The sequence below is a fragment of the Nycticebus coucang genome, chromosome 14, assembly GCF_027406575.1.
Source record: "Nycticebus coucang isolate mNycCou1 chromosome 14, mNycCou1.pri, whole genome shotgun sequence".
Classification (NCBI taxonomy): domain Eukaryota; kingdom Metazoa; phylum Chordata; class Mammalia; order Primates; family Lorisidae; genus Nycticebus; species Nycticebus coucang.
Window position 1 is genome coordinate 64,993,985 of NC_069793.1, and position 20,134 is coordinate 65,014,118.

General features: G+C 45.6%; 1 protein-coding gene across 7 annotated transcripts in view; it reads right to left on the minus strand.

Moving 5' to 3' along the window:
- The window catches only part of NUMA1 (nuclear mitotic apparatus protein 1), a 102,788-nt gene that overhangs the window by 15,331 nt on the left and 67,323 nt on the right, over positions 1-20,134 (minus strand). For all 7 annotated transcript variants that reach the window (XM_053562798.1, XM_053562796.1, XM_053562799.1 and 4 more), the window contains exons 3-13: positions 18,049-18,134; positions 11,043-11,122; positions 9,658-9,740; positions 8,973-9,053; positions 7,522-7,609; positions 2,873-2,996; positions 2,205-2,362; positions 1,896-2,013; positions 1,691-1,808; positions 1,203-1,343; positions 125-247 (exon numbers count right to left, since the gene is read on the minus strand). In XM_053562798.1, coding sequence (XP_053418773.1) covers positions 125-247; positions 1,203-1,343; positions 1,691-1,808; positions 1,896-2,013; positions 2,205-2,362; positions 2,873-2,996; positions 7,522-7,609; positions 8,973-9,053; positions 9,658-9,740; positions 11,043-11,122; positions 18,049-18,134 — 1,200 coding nt within the window. The remainder of the gene's footprint in view (positions 1-124; positions 248-1,202; positions 1,344-1,690; positions 1,809-1,895; positions 2,014-2,204; positions 2,363-2,872; positions 2,997-7,521; positions 7,610-8,972; positions 9,054-9,657; positions 9,741-11,042; positions 11,123-18,048; positions 18,135-20,134) is intronic.

Sequence of the window (20,134 nt, forward strand, 5' to 3'; positions counted from 1 at the left end):
AAAGAGACAACGGGGGTCAGCAGGACTCCTGGGAACAAAGGAATGCCAGGAACCCGAACGTGCAAACACAGGTCCACGCCAACCCCAGCATGCAGGTCTCGCCAGCTGCTCCTATGTACCCTACCTGCAAGACGTCACCCAGAACTTCGCCCTTCTCCTGGGGCGGGTTCTCCTGCAGCTGGGCCAAATGTTCTTCCATCTGTGAAAGTTTTCCCTGAAGGATTTCATTCTTCTCTTCAAGACATTTCTGAGAGTAAACAAGAGGCTCATGTGAACAGATAGATGAGGCACCAAATTACCCCACAGGCTCTCATGAACACTGAACATCAACAAAACATGTGACCCTGTCATCTTGTTACCCAGATCTCCATTGGCCTTGGCCTAGGAAGAAACCTCTCAGAACCCACAGACCTGAGACTGTGAGGGACGTGGATTTCTAGCTCTTGTTCTAGAGCTGTATTGAGTCTTAATGTGAACTACCTTACTTCTTCTCCATGGCTAAGTTTACTTCACATTTCCTTAGTGTACACACTTCCTCAGACAAGTCTTCATTCCCAGATTATCCAAATGACCATCAGCTTAAAAATGTCCCCTGGGCATCAACACCAGCCCCACAAGCAGCCGCCACAGCACCTCCAGCCCCACACCAACTTCCTACCACTGTTCACTAAGCACTCACAATAGGCTATGCTGGGTACATCTCTGAGCTTCTAACTCACCTACAAATGTGGGAGGTAGCTATTACTATCCCTTCTTTACAGAGCAAGAACGTGAAGCCCAGATGCCTTAGCTACATGGTTATTAATAAATGCCAGAGTTGGGCTCTTATTAATAGCAACGATGATAATAGCAACTAGTTCACTGAGAGCTTACTTTATACCACACAATGTGTTAAGTGCTTTATATACATCATCTCGTAATACGTAGTTGTTGAAGCAGGCAGCTACTCATTATCATTTCCATTTTCGTGAAAGGATGCTTAGAGAGGGAGATTGACCAACTTGCCCAAGATCTTATAAATAAGAGATGAGACTCACAGGTGTACAGGACTTCATGCCACACTCTTTCCATTATAGCACACTGTTAGACCCTGAAGTGAAGTCAGCCTAATTCTCAAAGGCTGGAACAGTAGAGTGCTACATTGGACTCAGCTTTGCACATATGGTCAAGATTGGGGTGCTGACTCCCCAGTGGAGGCTTACCTTGTCCTGCAGGACTGTGCTAAGCTCCTTCTCCAGATGAGCCTGCTTGTCTACCCACTCCCGAGTGGCCTTGCTGTGCTCCTCTGTCAGTTCATTGAGGGCACCCTGTAGTTGCTGCAGGTGACTGGCAAACTCCCGCAGCTGTGACAGACAAGTGAGAATTCCCATCACCCTGGGTCAAAGCTGGCACCATCACTGCTATCTGTTCCCAAAACCCCAGGGGCGAGATGTCAATTATCCTGTCAACCCTCTCCAAACCAATCATAACTAATCACACCCCAAATTCAGGACTACAGATCAAAATTTAGGCCACAACCCAGTACTCCAGCAGCAGCCAATTGTGGGATAAGGAAAGGGGCAGTCTCTGGAGAGCCTGAAGCTTAAGATAGGTGCTGGAACATTCCCTCGACTCTCTCCTCTGGGGGAGACTTCCAGACCACCTCAGCTGTGAGGGGCCTCCATGTATGAACCAGGCCCCCACCACTCACCTTAAAGGAGAGGTCTCCATTTTCTTCAGAAAGCTGGTTAATCTTGCGATCCATCTGGCTCTTCTCTGTCTTCAGGTCCTGGCACTGCTTCAGAGTTTCATGCAGCCGCATGGTGAGGCTGTGAGGGAGGGGAGCAGTGAGAAGAGAGGGTGGGCCCTAACTGGGTGCAGGGAGGGGCTGGGAAGGAAGGCAGGGAGAGCTCTACCTCTCGTTCTTGTCCCGTAGCTCCTCAAGCTCCCTGGGCTCCAGTGGGCTAGCTGCTTGCTTCTCGTTCAGCAGAGCTAAGCGGTCGATGCGCTGCTGCATCACAGCTATCTGTGCATCTGCCCCAGAGTGGGAGGAGAGGAGAGTCAGCACGGAACTATGGGGGGGAGGCAGAGGGAGGAGGAGGCATATGGTACCCATCTAAAGGAAAGGGAGGATGGGGCAAGGATAGAACCCAGCTTCTAGGTCTACAAGAGGGGACCACATGGGAGGTGAAGGGGACATCCCTCAGGCAAATCCATTCACATACCCTTCTCAGTGAGGAGCTTGCGGTTCTCAGCCAGCTCCAGCTCCAGTTCATCCCTGTTATTTCTCTCATCTGCGAGCTGCTTCTTTAGCCGTCTCATCTGGAATTGTGGGGTCTGCAGAATGTCGCCCATGGGTGAGGCTGGAGAACCTGAGAGGAAGCTGGGGAAGACGACGGCCCAAATGCCATGGTAAGAGCCTAAGATGTGAAGTGACCAGCAATGGTCAGGGACATGGGGAGCAGGGGTCTGCAGATGTGAGCATGGGCTGGGAGGCCAGTGCTACCTCATGACTTGTGACATGACCTTGAGAAGGTGTCTTCTCCTCCCTTCACATCTTAATTTTTTTGTTGCAAAAAAAAAAAAAAAGTGATGTGTTCTCTTTGCCTCTACAGAGGTGTACTGAGAAAACACTGAGAAAAGGGAATTTACTGAGGAAAAAGGCTATTCCAATAACAGGGATCCATCTTCAGGAAGGCCTTTTGCCCATGGCAGCCTAACCAATTTCCTCAATTAGTACCAGGTCAGGTGAGGAAATCCCAGATCTACAGGATACTCCAAGTACTCCCCAATGATGTAAATTTCTGGACTACAGCTTTGCCTCCAGAATGCAGGGATTTGAGGACTGCATGGATGCTGAGGCCCATCCCACAAGAAGAGGCCCAGGACATACTTGTTTCCACTGGAGGAAGAGGCAACCTTTTGTAGCTCTAGGAAGTGAACCTCCCTCTTGGCTTGCTGGCTAGGTGGGGAGAGCTCTTCAGAGAAGGTACTGGAGCAAGAGGAAGGAACAGGAGCTGGGGTAAGATGACAAACCAAGAAAGGTTAGTGAGAGAGTGAACAAATTTGCGTCTTTACAGTTTGAGGGCTCCCTTTAGTGTGTGTGACTCTGTGGATACTAAAATGTAAACTACAGAGGGAGGTACTGGGAAGAACCTGAAGCCTGGTATCTGAGTTATCCAGAGGTCAGTGTCCATAACTAAAATCAAGTGTGGGGCTTCCACTTCCACAGAGCATCAGTGCTCAGACAGCACAATGGAGTGAGGGAGTCCTCCATGCTCAGAAACTGGACCAAGTGCTCAAGCTTTCCCCTCAAGCCAACACTGCAGAGACAGCTTGGGAACCCTAAGCAGCATCTCCGTATAGCTGCCACTGACCTTTCAGAATCCTTCCACCCTGAAATCTCACACGCCAACACCCCTCTTTCTCAAACCTTCTCTTTCCTTGGTTCCCATGACCACTTTGCAGGACTCTCTTCTAACTACCTATTCAGTCCCCCTCATCTGTTCCTCCCACCTCCACCCATAATCTAAGCCCTCAGAATTCTGATGGGGCCCCCTTGTTCTTTCTATGATGCTCAGAATAGCTTCAACGGCCAGCTGAAGGGCCCACAGCCCCCTCCTACATTCTGGACTCACATTTCCAACATCTCTACCTGAAGGTCTCATGAGGAACCTGACCTGAATATGAGGAACATCAAATTCAACAGCTAGAAAAAACCTGCCTAAACCTACTTCTAACATTTTCCTACCCTGTTTCTCCGAAAATAAGACGTCCCCTGAAAATAAAGACCCAGCGCATCTTTGAGAGCACATCTTAAAATAAGACACTGTCTTATTTTTGGGGAAACAGGGTAGCATCATTAGCTGACCTCTTCATCAGAAGACTGGCAGAATGATCACTCTTTCTATTGTACTGCCAGTATTCCATTTGGAATACTCCGTACTTAAATTCTTTATCATACTTATCATACTTTATCATGGTTTATCATGGTTTATGTATTGCCTTTCCACGAGAACATAAGTTTCATGAAAATAAAAACCTTTTTTTAAGACTGTATTTTCAGCTTCTAAGCCTATAGTAGTTTTTTTTAATTAATATTAAATCATAGCTGTGTACATTAATGCGATGGGGCACCATACATTGGTTTTATGAACCGTTTGACACATTTTCTTTCTTTCTTTTTTTTTTTTTTTAATTTTTTATTTTGTTGCAGTTTGGCCGGGGCTGGGTTCAAACCTACCACCCTTGGGATATGGGGCCGGTACCCTACTCACTGAGCCACAAGCACCATCCGTTTGACACATTTTCATCACACTGGTTAACACAGCCTTCCTGGCATTTTCCTAGTTATTGTTAGACAATATCGTCTATAATTGTTAAGACAATTATATTCTACATTTACTAAGTTTCACATGGACCCTTGTAAGATGCACCGCAGGTACAATCCCACCAATCACCCTCCCTCCGCCCATCCTCCCCCCCTCTCTCCCCTCCCTCTCCCCATTCCCCATATTCTTAGGTTATAACTGGGTTATAGCTTTCATATGAAAGCCAAAAATTAGTTTCATAGTAGGGCTGAGTACATTGGATACTTTTTCTTCCATTCTTGAGATACTTTACTAAGAAGAATATGTTCCACCTCCATCCATGTAAACATGAAAGAGGTAAAGTCTCCATCTTTCTTCAAGGCTGCATAATATTCCATGGTGTACATATACCACAGTTTATTAATCCATTTGTGGATTGATGGGCACTTGGGCTTTTTCCACGACTTAGCAATTGTGAATTGGGCTGCAATAAACATTCTGGTGCAAATATTTTTGTTATAATGTGATTTTTGGTCTTCTGGGTATATACCTAGTAGAGGAATTATAGGATTGAATGGCAGGTCTACTTTTAGATCTCTAAGTGTTCTCCAAACATCTTTCCAAAAGGAATGTTTTTTTTTTTTTTTTTGTAGAGACAGAGTCTCACTGTACTGCCCTAGACTCACAGCAACCTCTAACTCTTGGGCTTACGCGATTCTCTTGCCTCAGCCTCCCGAGCAGCTGGGACTACAGGCGCCTGCCACAACACCCGGCTATTTTTTTGTTGCAGTTTGGCCGGGGCTGGGTTTGAACCCGCTACCCTTGGCATATGGAGCCGGCGCCCTACTCACTGAGCCACAGGCGCCTCCCAAAAGGAATGTATTAATTTGCATTCCCACCAGCAGTGCAGAAGTGTTTCCTTTTCTCCACATCCATGCCAACATCTCTGGTCTTGGGATTTTGTGATATGGGCTAATCTTATTGGAGTTAGATGGTATCTCAAGGTAGTTTTGATTTGCATTTCTCTGATGATTAAAGATGATGAGCATTTTTTCATATGTCTGTAGGCCGTGCGCCTGTCTTCTTCAGAGAAGTTTCTCTTCAAGTCCCTTGCCCAGACTGCGATGGGATCACTTGTTCTTTTCTTGCTTATACGTTTGAGTTCTCTGTGGATTCTGGTTATTAAACCTTTGTTGGAGACATAACCTGCAATTATCTTCTCCCATTCTGAGGGCTGTCTGCTTGCTTTACTTACTGTGTTCGTGGCTGTGCAGAAGCTTTTTAGTTTGATCAGGTCCCAGTAGGGTATTTTTGAAGCTGCTTCAATTGCTCAGGGGGTCCTCCTCATAAAATACTTGCCCAGACCGATTTCTTCAGGGGTTTTCCCTGCACTCTCTTCTAGTATTTTTATAGTCTCATGTCTTAAGTTTAAATCTTTAATCCAGTGAGAGTCTACCTTAGTTAATGGTGAAAGGTGTGGGTCCAGTTTCAGTCTTCTACAGGTTGCCAGCCAGTTCACCCAGCACCATTTGTTAAATAGGGAATCTTTTCCCCACTGAATGTTTTTAATTGGCTTGTCAAAGATCAGATAACAGTAAGTAGCTGGATTCATCTCTTGGTTCTCTATTCTGTTCCAGACATCTACTTCTCTGTTTTTGTGCCAGTACCATGCTGTTTTGATCACTACAGATTTATAGTATAGTCTGCGGTCTGGTAGTGTAATTCCTCCTGCTTTGTTTTTATTTCTGAATAATGTCTTGGCTATTAGAGGTTTTTTTTGATTCCATATAAAACTAAGTATTATTTTTTCAAGATCTTTAAAGTCTGACAGTGGAGCTTTAATAGGGATTGCATTAAAATTGTATATTGCTTTGGGTAGTATGGACCCAAACATTTTAACAATGTTGATTCTTCCCAGCCATGAGCATGGTATGTTTTTCCATTTGTTAACTTTTTCAGCTATTACTTTTCTTAGAGTTTCATAGTTCTCTTTATAGAGATCTTTCACGTCTTTTGTTAGATAAACTACCAAATATTTCATCTTCTTTGGCACTACTGTGAATGGAGTGGAATCCTTAACTGTTTTTTCAGCTTGACTATTGTTGGTATACATAAAGGCTACCGATTTATGAATGTTGATTTTGTACCTGAGACGCTGCTGTATTCCTTGATTACTTCTAAGAGTTTTGTAGTAGAATCCCTGGTGTTTTCCAGATATACAATCATATCATCTGCAAAGAGCTAAAGTTTGATCTCTTCTGACCCTATATGGATACCCTTGATTACCTTTTCTTCCCTAATTGCAATGGCTAAAACTTCCATCACAATGTTAAAGAGCAGTAGTAGTTTTTGTTTAAAAAGTAAAAAAGAGGGCGGCGCCTGTGGCTCAGTGAGCAGGGTGCCGGCCCCATATACCAAGGGTGGCGGGTTCAAACCCGGCCCCGGCCAAACTGCAACAAAAAAATAGCCGGGCGTTATGGCGGGCGCCTGTAGTCCCAGCTACTCGGGAGGCTGAGGCAGGAGAATCGCCTAAGCCCAGGAGTTGGAGGTTGCTGTGAGCTGTGTGATGCTACGGCACTCTACCGAGGGCAATAAAGTGAAACTCTGTCTCTACAAAAAAAAAAAAACAAAAAGTAAAAAAGAGAGGCCAGGTGTGGTCACTCATGCTCATAATTCCAGCACTTTGGGATACTGAGGCAGGAGGATTGCTTGCTGCCAGAAGTTTGAGACCAGCCTGAGCAACATACCAAGACTATACCTCTACAAAAAAATTAAAAAATTATCCAGGCATGGTGGTACATGCCTGTCGTCCCAGCTACTCAGGAGGCTGAGGCAGGTGGATCACTTGAGCACAGAAGTTTTGAAGTTACAGTTTTGAAGTTTTGAGATATAGTGAGCTTCGATCATTATGATCATGTCACTATATTCCAACTTGGGCAATGGAGTGAGATGCTGTCTCTTAAAAAAAAAAAAGGGAGGTGATCAAGGACAAACTAAGAACAGATGTGATCACTTATAAATATCCTGGCAGCAAGGAGGAACTTTGTATGAACTAAGATGATGACAATAGGACTCGGAAATTGGCTCCTACTCCATTACACACTTGTTTCCTAAGCACCAGCTCCATGCTTTGTACTGGGACAGAAACAAACTCCCACTTTGAGATATCTCAGGATCCTAGCAGTCCCCAATTCAGAGACAGGTGGATCCTCGGGAGTGGGTCCCTACTCACCTTTCTGCAAGAAGCTCTCTAGGTCCTCATTAAGGTTTAGCCCATCCTCATGGTCCAGTACAAATTTAAGAATGACAGCTAACTCAGCCTGAATGACAGAAAGAGAAAAGAAGTATAACTTAGGTGTTAGAGCGGCCTCTGGAAGGGTGGCTTCCAGGAGCTCTGCCCTAGCAGTGCCTGTTCCTGTTCTTCTGCGCCCCGGGAGCCTGCTGGTTCCCATTCTCTCTCTCGAAGCCTGAAGCCCATGGCCCAGCCAACAATATTCAAGTAGAGACACGTTCACCCGACTCTACCCTTTCCCTTTTGCCTCACCTAACGATGCACCCAAGTCAGAGTTCCTAATTGACTCGATTCAACCACAAGAAAAGTAAATGGGTAAGGAGTGTAATTTAGTCAAAAAGCTTTTATATGTAACTATATTGTCCTCTTCCCAATGACACTACTAGAGCAAACGATCAGACACATGGAATGACAGTTTTGGTAAAACACAAACACCACATGAATAATTTCTAGGTATTATCCCAACACACATTATAATTAAGTATATGCACATGGAAAAGGACTTAAAAGTATATCCTTTAAACAGTTAGTAGTTATCTCTGGGAATGAGATTATTGGCAAGTGTTACTTTTTTGTGCTTTTTAATGTTTCTCAGACCTCCTATAATGAATGGCTACAGTTATTATAACCATATTTTCATTTCTTTTTTATTTATTTTTTTGAGACAGAGTTTCACTATGTCACCCTCAGTAGAGGGCCGTGGCGTCACAGCTCACAGGAACCTCAAAGTCTTGGACTTAAGTGATTCTCTTGCCTCAGCCTCCCAAGTAGCTAGGACAACAGGTGCCTGCCACAACATCTGGCTACTTTTTGTTGCAGTTGTCATTGTTATTTAGCTGACCCGGGCTGGGTTCGAACCCACCAGCCTTGGTGTATGTGGCTGACGCCGTAACCACTTTGCTACAGGTGCTGAACCATATAACCATATTTTTTTTTTTGGCCGGGCCTGGGTTTGAACCCACCACGTCTGGCACATGGGACCGGCGCCCTACTCCTTGAGCCACAGGCACCACCCCCATATAACCATAGTTTTAAAAAGAACATTATACACTGTTTAAAGAAAGACAAATGGAGTAAGATGAAGCACAGGCTAGGCTCTCTTGAAAGCACATGGGCTTACCTGAATCTTTTTTTTTTTTTGTAGAGACAGAGTCTCACTGTACCGCCCTTGGTAGAGTGCCGTGGTGTCACTCGGCTCACAGCAACCTCTAACTCTTGGGCTTACGCGATTCTCTTGCCTCAGCCTCCCGAGCAGCTGGGACTACAGGCGCCTGCCACAACGCCTGGCTATTTTTTTGTTGCAGTTTGGCCGGGGCTGGGTTTGAATTCACTACCCTCGGCCTATGGGGCCAGCGCCCTACTCACTGAGCCACAGGGGCCGCCCGGCTTACCTGAATCTTATATTCAAATTGTTCCCAGTCCCTGGGACTTTTGGAGCTCATGGTAGAGTGATATAAGAGCAACATGGTCACCTAGAAGCCAAACAGGAAGCAGACACTAAGTAAGGCTGTCTCTCTTCTCAATGATCCCATTGGGCTATTCTGGGAACTCTTCCAAAACTCCTAGAATTCAGCAGCCCCAGGCCACCATCCTTAACAGCTCCAGGAAACTCTTTGTTTTTGTCTTACTGAGGACTCAATTTAGGCTGTGCAAAAAGCTGGACACAAGATTCCTGAATGGCTAAATTCTTGGACTCAGGGAACCCTGGGTGAAGTTTAAGGTGACCTGTATAGGCCAGAACACAGAAACAGCAGAGGGAATGAAGCAGACTGAGCTAGATAGAAAAATATGATGATTGCTGTATAAGCCTTATGTTTGCCAGGTCTCCATGGAGGCCCACAGTGAAGGTCTGGTAAACTACTGTTTGTCTTCTGATCTGTCATAAGATTGTGGATGCCTATAATTCTTGGGCTAAATTAGCCTCTGCCTCAGATAGGTGGCTGCCTGGTCCTACCTCCAACCTCCCAGAGCCTCAAAAATAAAGCATTGACACCTCCCCTTGAGTTAAGAGAAGGCCCTGCAGGTCCTTAGGTATTGCCCTCCCACCTGCCCCCCAGGCTGGTATTCTGCAGGTACCTTGGCCAGTTCCAGCTCTGACCCCTCCATCACCTTCTGCACAGACACCAGGCATCCTGGAGAAGAGGGATGTTTTCGATTTTCTGCAATGATAACAATGTAGAAAGCAGGGTGAACTTCCTGGGAACCTACATGCAGGACATTTCAATCTGAAAAGCTGAATGGCTATATCTGGTGGGACTATGAGATGTGGCACTCCTTATTCCTATGTCCTCTTTCCCCTGACTTACACTTTTCCATAGAACCCAAGTTCTATCCTGGGTCAATACAAGGGCTATAAGGATAGTGCAAGAAGAAATCAGGCTGGGAATTCACTACTCTGGATCTTGCCATTGTACTCTCCCCCACCACTCACCAACTCCCGCTTAGCGCCACAGAGAAGGAGCCCAGAGGTTCCAGGTCACTCCGGAGTCCTGTTTCAACCAAGGTCACAGAGGAAACCTGCAGCTGAGTCAGAAGATGACTGGGCACAACTGGCTCATAGGCTGCCAGAGGGTCTGGGCTCCATTACTGACACCTTGCTTTATCTAAATACACTCTCACCTTTCCTATACTTTCCTGGAGGTGGAAACGGCAGATAGCTCCCATGTCAAAGATGAGGACTCTGTGGCCCAAGGCTGGACAAGGGTAAGGGAGCTGACAAGCACTGTGCTAGAGGCTTTGTGTGTGCTCTTATTTAATCTACCCACCAAGTTAGAGAGCAGTGACAGGGGTCAAGAATGTCAATCTCCATCTGCCTCTGCCTCTACAAACTGTCGCCTAAGCAATTTATTGTTTTCTGGGATAAAGTGAATCTTTCCCCTTCTTCTGTCCTCTCAAAGTGGGAGATAAGACCTCAAGGTGAAATGTACCCAAAAGTGATCACCTAGCACTACCTGGATCTCTGAGGTGAGTTCTGAGACTGAGAGACAATTCTGTCTTTGTTTTTTTTCTTTTTTTTTTGAGATGGTCTCACTGTGTTGCCCTGGGTAGAGCGCTGTGGCGTCACAGCTTACAGCAACCTCAAACTCTTGGGCTTAAGCGATTCTCTTGTCTCAGCCTCCCAAGTAGCTGGGACTACAGGCACCTGCCACAATGCCTGGCTATTTTTTTATGTTGTACTTGTCATTGTTTAGCAGGCCCAGCTGGATTCGAACCCGCCAGCCCTACTGTATGTGGCTGGTGTCCTAACCATTGATCTATGGGCGTCGAGCCTGAGGTACACTTCTTACACCATAAGTGGGACAGACCCAGGGAAGCTGTCCCATATATTTGTCTCTGTGCTAAAGAGTAGGGAGCCTTGAACCTTTTCTCCTCCAGATGCCCATGAACTGGTTCCTCTAGACTCCCAAGCCACAGGAGCTGAAGAAGCAGCTCCTTCCCAGCTAGATAAAAAAGGTGCTTACTCTGCAGAAAACTGCACACAAAGTCCAGTCTTGCTGGCACCGGCTGCTGCAGGATTTGCTGTCCCTCTTCAGTGCCATGGCTAGAAAAAGAGCAAGTATTAGGCCCAGTGCACTCAGCAGTGTTTGCCTCCTTGTTACTGCATTGATTATATACTGCCTCCCCCTTCCTTTGAGGCTCCGTCTAAGCAGGCTGTGGGAGACAACCAGACTAGATTCTAGAAGCAGGTGAGAAGATGCCAGGACACCATTTGTCCAGATGGAGCTATGTAGTAGATGAGAAGTAGAGACTTGAGGCACACAGTTCTGGAAAAGTTGACACTCTGCCATACTATTTGCAAACATGAAAAGTTCTATGGGAAGGATGTCAAGAGGAGATGGATGTGGCATAGGTGAATGGGAAGCTATATTAAATCATCTGGAATGGCTCAACTCTAAAATGTCATGAAGCCTGGGAAACATGTCCAAGAACTGAAATAAAAGGAGGAAACAAAGCTCTGAAATGACAGGGCAAAGTTCCCATACTAGGCTGAAGGCTTAGATGGTGAAAGCTACACAGAAATAGGGCCAAGGGACTAGCATTCTTGATTAGTGGCCCCTGCCCAAGCTTGCCTGTTTATTGGAAGGGCAAAAAAATGTGATGAGAACCACAAGGAGGGAGGCAGCAGGGGGAGCTCTCGCACAGCCTAGGGACCAGGCCCTTGGATGCTCCAGATAACTGTAGTTCCATTTTCTGAGAGTTATCTCACTTCTGAAATAGGTGAAATAACACTTCAAGTTAGAAAGCTGACTTTTCTATCTAGCTTACAGCTGGAGATGATATTTAAAGGACCTCCTGCTCCTCAGAACCTAAACCCTTAGGTCTCAGACAACGTTCTGGAGGACAGGGAAGGCCCAGAACTTTCTGATGGCAGAGACATCCTGTAAAGCAAAGAAGCATCCAGGCCAATACTGTGAGTGTACCTCCCCCCATCTCACATGTGACTACGCAGGCTTTTTCCAAGCGAATCCCCTACAAAAGGGTTTCTGGGTAGCTCACTGAGATTAGGGACTCGTAAAAGGCTTAGGAGATGCTATACTATTTGCAAAGATGAAAAGTTCTATGGGAAGGGTGTCAAGAGGAGATGGATGTGGCATAGGTGAATGGAAAGCTACATTAAATCATCTAGAATGGCTCAACTCTACAATGTCATGAAGCCTGGGAAACATAGCTAGAACAAGAGAGGACCACAGGGAGGGAAAAATGGAATCACAAATAAGCCATCTTTCCTACCTATCCAGTCTGGAATGTCATAACTCCTTGACCTTAGTGTAGACCAGTATTTACCTAAAAGTATTACATTAAGTAAACTAAAAAGAGACTCTCAGGTTAAATGCTTGAGAAATGCTGGATTAGACCAAATAAAACATTTGGTTTCTTTCTTTTTTTTTTTTTTTTTTTTGAGACAGTGTCCTGCTTTGTTACCCAAGCTGGAGTATAGTGGTATCATCATAGCTCACTGTAAATCCTAACTCCTAGACTCAAGGGATCCTACTGCCTAAGCCTCCCAAGTAGCTGGGACTACAGGTAGGTACCACCACACCTGGCTAATTTTCCCACTTTTTTTTTTTTATAGAAGGGGTCTTGCCATGTTCCTCAGGCTGGTCACAAACTCCTGGCCTCAGTGATCCTCCTACCGTGGCTTCCCAAATGGTTAGGATTACAGGCATGAGCCACTGCACCTGGCCCAAATTAAACATTTTCTAAAGAAGAGGACATGTATTATTTCTTAAAACTATTTGACCTCAAAAGCACTTTCCTCTGGCAGGCGCCTGTAGTCCCAGCTACTCAGGAGGCTGAGGCAAGAGAATCGCTTAAGCCCCAGGAGTTGGAGGTTGCTGTGAGCTGTGTGATGCCATGGCACTCTACCGAGGGCCATAAAGTGAGACTCTGTCTCTACAAAAAAAAAAAAGCACTTTTCTCCCCACAGATCCCCTGGATATAAGTTTCATGGAACAGTTGGGTACAGTGGCTCACAACTGTAATCCTAGCCCTCTGGAAGGCCAAGGCAGGTAGACTGCCTAAGCTCAGGAGTTCAAAACCGGCCCCATCTCTAAAGAAAAGAGCCAGACATGGGCGGTGCCTGTGGCTCAGTGGGTAGGGTGGCTGGTCCCATATACCGAGGGTGGCGGTTCAAACCCGGCCCCAGCCAAAACTGCAACAAAAAAATAGCCAGGTGTTGTGGGGGGTGCCTGTAGTCCCAGCTACTCGGGAGACTGAGGCAAGAGAATCACCTAAGCCCAGGAGTTGGAGGTTGCTGTGAGCTGTGATGCCACAGCACTCTACTGAGGACGATAAAGTGAAGACTCCTGTCTCTAAAAAAAAGAAAAAAAAAAGAGCCAGACATTGTGGTGGGCACCTATAGTCCCAGCTACTTGGGAGGCTGAGGCAAGAGGGTCACTTGAGCAAAACAGTTTGAGGTTGCTCTGAGCTATAATGCTATGGCATTCTACTAAGGGCAATAAAGTAAGACTCTGTCTCAAAAAAAAAAAAAAAAAAAAAAAAAAGAAGAAATAAAGAAAAAAAAGGGGGAAAGAAAAAAATGTTGCTTGGAACATGCTGGTCCTAAAGAAATCTAGCCCACCTTTTAAGACTGTGTTCAAGTCTCATCTCTATCTGAAAGCTATCCAGACTACTGCTGATCAGGCCTCCATTGTAGTCTGGCATTCCTACAGCATTCATAAATATGAATGCATTGTCTGCTAACTGTACTAGCTGAAAGCTAGGAAAATAGCAAGAGCTCAGTATATGTGGGCTGACAGCAGACAGACAGCTGAGGGATGCTTTTTACTGTGAAGAGCAGAGATCAACATCTGCAAGAGGGCCCTAGGTTTTCTGACAAAATGCCCCCACTAAATTTTGCTATTCAAGGCTCACAGTTATCAAAGAGATGTGACAGCCTTTTTTGCTTTAGGCTATTCACAAACAGAAGAACAGAAAGGGAAACTTGTCTGAGGGGTTAAATCCAATGAATTTTCCCACAGAGAAGGTCAAGTAACTAAGGAACCAAGTCCTGCTCAATTTCCACAGTTCCTATTTGCCCACCAGCCTTGCCATCCTCCACTGCCTTCCTCTGAGAACTAGGCTGCTGGTTTAGGTTGGTACCAGCAGCAGTATCAGAAATGCAACAGCAAGAACATATTAACCAAGAACATGTGTTTTTGTATTATTATTATTTTTTTTTTGAGACAGATCTTACTTTGTCACCCTCAGTAGAATGTCATGGTGTCTCACGTCACAGCTCACAGCAACCTCAAATCTTTGGGCTTAAGCGATTCTCTTGCCTCAGCCTCCTGAGTAGCTGGGACTACAGGCACCCGCCACAATGCCTGGCTATTTTTTTTTAAAGACAGGGTCCCACTCTTGCTCGGGCTGGTCTCGAACTTGTGAACTCAGGCAATCCACCTGCCTCGGCCTCCAGAGTGCTCCAATTACAGGTGTGAACCACCACACTTGGTCGAACGTGTGTTTTCCTAAAGGAAGTTAATCTACATTGTCCTGGATCTGAGATAGAAGTTAAGGTTAACTTGGGATTTCGATAGCCCTACCCCTGTCCCAGCCCCTGGCTATGGCAGTCTAAGGTTCAGGTAGCACCCTTTAAGATAACTTGAAAAATAACAACTCGACCCTATCCCTATAATATATTTTAATTTATAGTTAGGTTATAAACCTACAGTGGCTCAATCAAAAACAACACACATCCTGGCTGGGTGTAGTAGCTCACGCCTGTAATCCCAGCACTCTGGGAGGCTGAGGTAGGTGGACTGCCTGAGTTTAAGAGTTCAAGACCAGCCTGAGCCAGAGCAAGACCTCAACTCTAAAAACAGCTGGATGTTGTGGCAGGCACCTATAGTCCCAGCTACTTGGGAGGCTGAGACAAGAGAATTGCTTAAGTCCAAGAGTTTGAGGTTATTTTGAGTTGTGACACCATGTCACTCTACCGAGGCAACAAAATGAGACTCTGTCTAAAAAAAACAAAAACAAAAAACAACACACATCCTTACTCCTGGGCTTAACTGCTCTTGTTACCAACCAAGGAAATTTATCTCCTTAAAAGCAAAAGCAGCTTAATCTATTCTTCAGTCAAAAAAGCACACTCCAGCTTGACGCCTCTAGCACAGTGGTTACAGCACCAGCCACATACACTCAGGCTGGCAGGTTCGAACCCAGCCTGGGCCAGCTAAACAATGACAAGAAAAAAGTAGCCAGGCATGGTGGCGGGTGCCTGTAGTCCCAGCTATTTGGGAGGCTGAGGCAAGAGAATTGCTTAAGCCCAAAAGTTTGAGGTTGCTGTGAGCTGTGATGCCACAGCACTCTACCAAGGGCGACATAGTAAGACTCTGTCTCAAAAAAAAAAAAAGCATACTCCCCCTTGTTGTTTGTTACAACACAGGCAGACTATATTTGGCAGCCTCTCTTTTAGTGTCATTAAAATGTATACATTATTGGCTCAAGCGGCGAAGGCACCAGCCACATACATCTGAGCTGGCGGGTTCAAATCCAGCCCGGGCCCACCAAACAACAATGACATCTGCAACCAAAAAATAGCCAGGTGTTGTGGCAGGCACCTGTAGTCCCAGCTACTTGGGAGGCAGAGGCAGGAGAATTGCTTGAGCCCAGGAGTTGGAGGTTGCTGTGAGCTGTGATGCCATAGCACTCTACCCAGGGAGACAGCTTGAGGCTCTGCCTCAAAAAAGAAAAAAAAAAAAAAGCATACAGTATTACCAGCCTAATGGTTTTACTAGCTGTTGATTCAAGTTGCCTGGATCTAGCACTTCTTTAATGTTTGCAAAATAGCAAGTTTCAGTAAGAGTTGTGAAATGCTGACTTACTGGTGGTACACATACCATCTATGAAGTATCCTTGCAAAAAAAAAAAAAAAACTACCTTAAGCTAGCTTAGAATTAATTATCAGTTTATGGGCAGCAAGGGGAACAGAAGAACAAGCTAAGCAGCACCATGATAATGCAATTAAAAATCCAGGATTTAGGGATTTCTACAGAATCCAAAAAATGGGGTGGTGTGGGGTGGAAAGACAGAAATAAGCATGAAACAAAACTGACGAGAGGAGAAGAAACCTAAATTAAAGATCTTAAAGACCTTAACGATCAACCTAGTAGTAATGAATAGAGACTGGGGTTTGATGAACAGTCACTGAAGTGTCACAACGAGAACATGATTTGGGGGAGATTTCTAAGATCACATGTGTAGAATGGACTGTAACAAGGACACATTAGTGAAGAACTAGGTCATGAGGGCCTGGTATCCAGAATAAGGCACAGGAAGGGATGTAGGATAGAGCAAGTCTTCTAAAAGACAAATAGATAGGATGGTAACCAATCAGAAATCAGTGTCAAGGACAGGAATGCAAAATGATGGTGAAATGTCCTGCCTGGGTAATCGGGAGAGAAAATTAGAGTATCTGGACCAAAATAAGAATAGTGACTTGCTTCAGAGGTGGGAGCTAGCTAGAGCCATGTGGAGTTTTTTTTTTAAGAGACAGGGTGGAGTGCAGTGGCTATTCATAGGTGCAATCCCACTACTAATCAGCACGGGAGTTTTGGCCTGTTCCATTTCCAACCTGGGTCAGATCGCCCCTCCTTAGGCAACCTGGTGGCCCCCCACTCCTGGGAAGTCACCATATTAATGCCAAACTTAATACCTGATCAGCATAGTGCACTACAGCCCAGAACTCCTGGACTCAAGTGATCCTCCTGTCTCAGCCTAGTTGGGACACCAGGTGTGTGCCACTGCATCTGGCCATGTGGAGGTTTTTAAAAATCCTACAAGACAACCCACTACCAACATACGTATCACAAAATACCCATAAAAACCACTCTTATAGACCTCCTTGTCCTGAGCTATTCAGCCCCACTAGACTTTGCTGAAGGAGAATACTAGCTCATCTACTTAAACATTAATTGAAACCTAATCAAAGATGAATCAGACAAAATTCTTGCCTTAAGTAAGCTCAGTTCTACCTTCTTTCCCTGTCAATAAGTTGCTGTTGATGAACGTATGGCCAAAGTGCTTCACAGAGATGTGAATCCCTGACACCAATTCCTATTGACCATGTTTGGTACATAGAATGTTTCAGTCTGCCTTTAGCCTGGACTTCTCTTTAAGAAAAAGATATGTATGTGGGGAGGTCTTTTACTCCCCCCCCCCTTCTTTATTTTATGGGCTGGCCTCTAATTTTGTTAAGAAGTGAGGGAAAGTCAGCTTTACCCTCTGTAACTCCTAAAAGTTGATGATGAACTGTACAAGCTTGATAATATAACTTTAGTTTATAGCTTGACTAATCTTTGCTTGGTTCCAGAGAGGTTAGGTATTAGAGATCCCACTCCATTGATTATAGGTGATAACTGTGAGGTCCAATGGAAATATGTAAAAGGCATAAAACCAAAAGGCCAAACTAGAATCCTGGCTACATGATAACACCAAGCTTATCAAATGCTCATAGACTTCAGAAAGCAAGTTAATTAGGCAGTAAAAACTCCATTCCTATATATTATGATGGCTTAGAAAAGGGCAAATCCGTATGTGCTAACAAGTTAGAGATGAGATTTTCTAGGTCTTATTTCCCTCAAGGGTAAAAGTTTCCTCTTTCTTCTTCCTGGCCCTAGAAGTTGCAAAGAGGACTTGTGAGACAGGATAAGGATGAGTCAAGAGAAGAGGGCTATGGGAGACTCCTGCTGGGACAAGAGGATGGGGAGCCCGGAGTGGACTCTTGGAAGAGTGTGAGAGCACAGAATCTTGGAGGCTGTCCTGTGTAAGAGATAAGCATAGTAACTGAAGGCTGAGGTGAATGTGTTCTTATTTCTGGGCCCTACCCTGGTTTATAACATCCTAATCCAGCTGTGCTTTCTGGTCATAGCAATCACCCAGGAAAGGAGCCAATGCAGTCCCCCCTCCCCCCAACACTGAGCTTCACCTGAGAGGCTGGAGAGGTGTGCAGTGCATACTCACATGCTGTCAATGATCCTGATGAAGACGCTGCAGTCCTGGAGCTGCGGCACAGCCTCCACAGGGTCAGCCACACGCAGACTGTTCACCTGTGAACCAAAAGGAAGAGCCTAGTCAGACGGTTAGAAATGCCAGAAGCGATGTGGTTTGCTCCCTTTCCCAGAGGCTAACAATTCTCTGCTGTTGCATTCATTTATCCAGTGAATGCTATCCATTTACAGCCGCCTAAAATGCTACCATCAGAGAGTACTTCCTTTAGCTTCAACTAAATAAAATCTTAAAATTCTCCTAGGATGTTTCGGCATTGGAAGTATACTTGAAATATAATTGGGCATAAAATGGTTCTGGAAGGAAAATCAAGAAACTGGCACCACCCACTGCCTCTGGAATGAGGAGCTTGAAGGCAGGGAGTCTGAGGTAGGAAGAAGGAAGGCTTTTTACATTCTAACATTCTGTAGCTTTTTTTTGAGACATAGTTTCAAGCTGTCGCCCTGGGTAGAGTGCTGTTACATCACAGCTCACAGAAACCTCAAACTCTTGGGCATAAATGATTCTCTTGCCTCAGCCTCCCAAGTCGCTGGGACTACAGGCGCCCGCCACAACGTCCGCCTATTTTTTTGTTGTTGCAGTTGTCACTGTCGTTTTAGCTGGCCCAGGCTGGGTTCGAACCCGCCAGCCTGGGTGTATGTGGCAGCGCCCTACCCACTGAGTTATGGGCACCAACCCCCTCTGTAGCTCTTGAATGGTTATATTATAATTCTACCCTTTTGTAACTCTTGAATGTTTACAATGTAATTCTTTGTATCTCTTGAATTTTTGTATTATAGCCTGTTGCAGCTCTTAAGTGTTAAAAAATCTACCCAAGTGTGGCGCCTGTGGCTCAAGGAGTAGGGCGCTGGTCCCATATGCCGGAGGTGGTGGGCTCAAACCCAGCCCCGGCCAAAAAAAAAAAAAAAAAAAAAATCTACTCAAGGGTGGCGCCTGTGGCTCAGTGAGTAGGGTGCTGGCCCCATATACCAAGGGTGGCAGGTTCAAACCCACCTCCGGCTGAACTGCAACCAAAAAATAGCTGGGCGTTGTGGAGGGCGCCTGTAGTCCCAGCTACTTGGGAGGCTGAGGCAGGAGAATCGCGGAAGCCCAAGAGTTAGAGGTTGCTGTGAGCTGTGTGACGCCACGGCACTCTACCGAGGGCCATAAAATGAGACTCTGTCTCTACAAAAAAAAAAAAAAAATCTACTCAAAACTTGCCAGGCGCGGTGGCTCACGCCTGTAATCCCGGCACTGTGGGAGGCTGAGGAGGGAGAATCACTTGAGCTCAGGAGTTCGAGACTCGCCTGAGCGACAGTGAGACCCCGACTCATGAAAAAAATGGAAAAACCCAGCCGGGCACCACGGGGTGAGCGCCTGTAATCCCAGTGGCTTCCGGAGGCTGAGGCAGCGGGGTGCCTGTAGCCCGAGTCTGAGGTTGTGGTGAGCTACCACGCCCACTGCACTCTGCTCAGGGGCATAGGGTGGGACCCTGTCTCAACAACAACAAAAAAATCTACTCAAAACTTAAGTGAAGATCTAGTGCAGTGGCTCGCCCTTGAGATCCTAATGCTCTGGAAGGCCAAGGCGGGAGTATCCCTTAAGCCCAGCAGTTTGAAACCAGACTGAGCAAGAGGGAGACACTGTCTCTACTGAAAAGAGAAAAATTAGCCAGGCATCATGGGTGGGCGTATCAGCTACTCAGGAGACTGAGGCAGGAGGATTGCTTTAGCCCAGGATTGAGTTGCTGTGAGCTAGGCTGATGCCATAGTACTCTAGCCCAGGCAACAGAGTGAGACTCCGTCATTAAAAATATACGACATAAATAAATAAAACCAAAACTTAAAATATAAAATCTTGTTACTAAAGTATTTTTTATTCTTTCTTGACATAAAACTTTGGCTGAAGGGAGAAGAAAAACAATGGGGGAACAAGATAATTCTTTTTAAAGGGTGGGGAGTAAAGAAAAGGAGATGGAAAACCCAAGGAGAACTTCTTACTTCTGATTCAATTGCCTGTTCCCTTTCTTTGGCTTCATGCAAGGCATCCATCTAAATCAGTC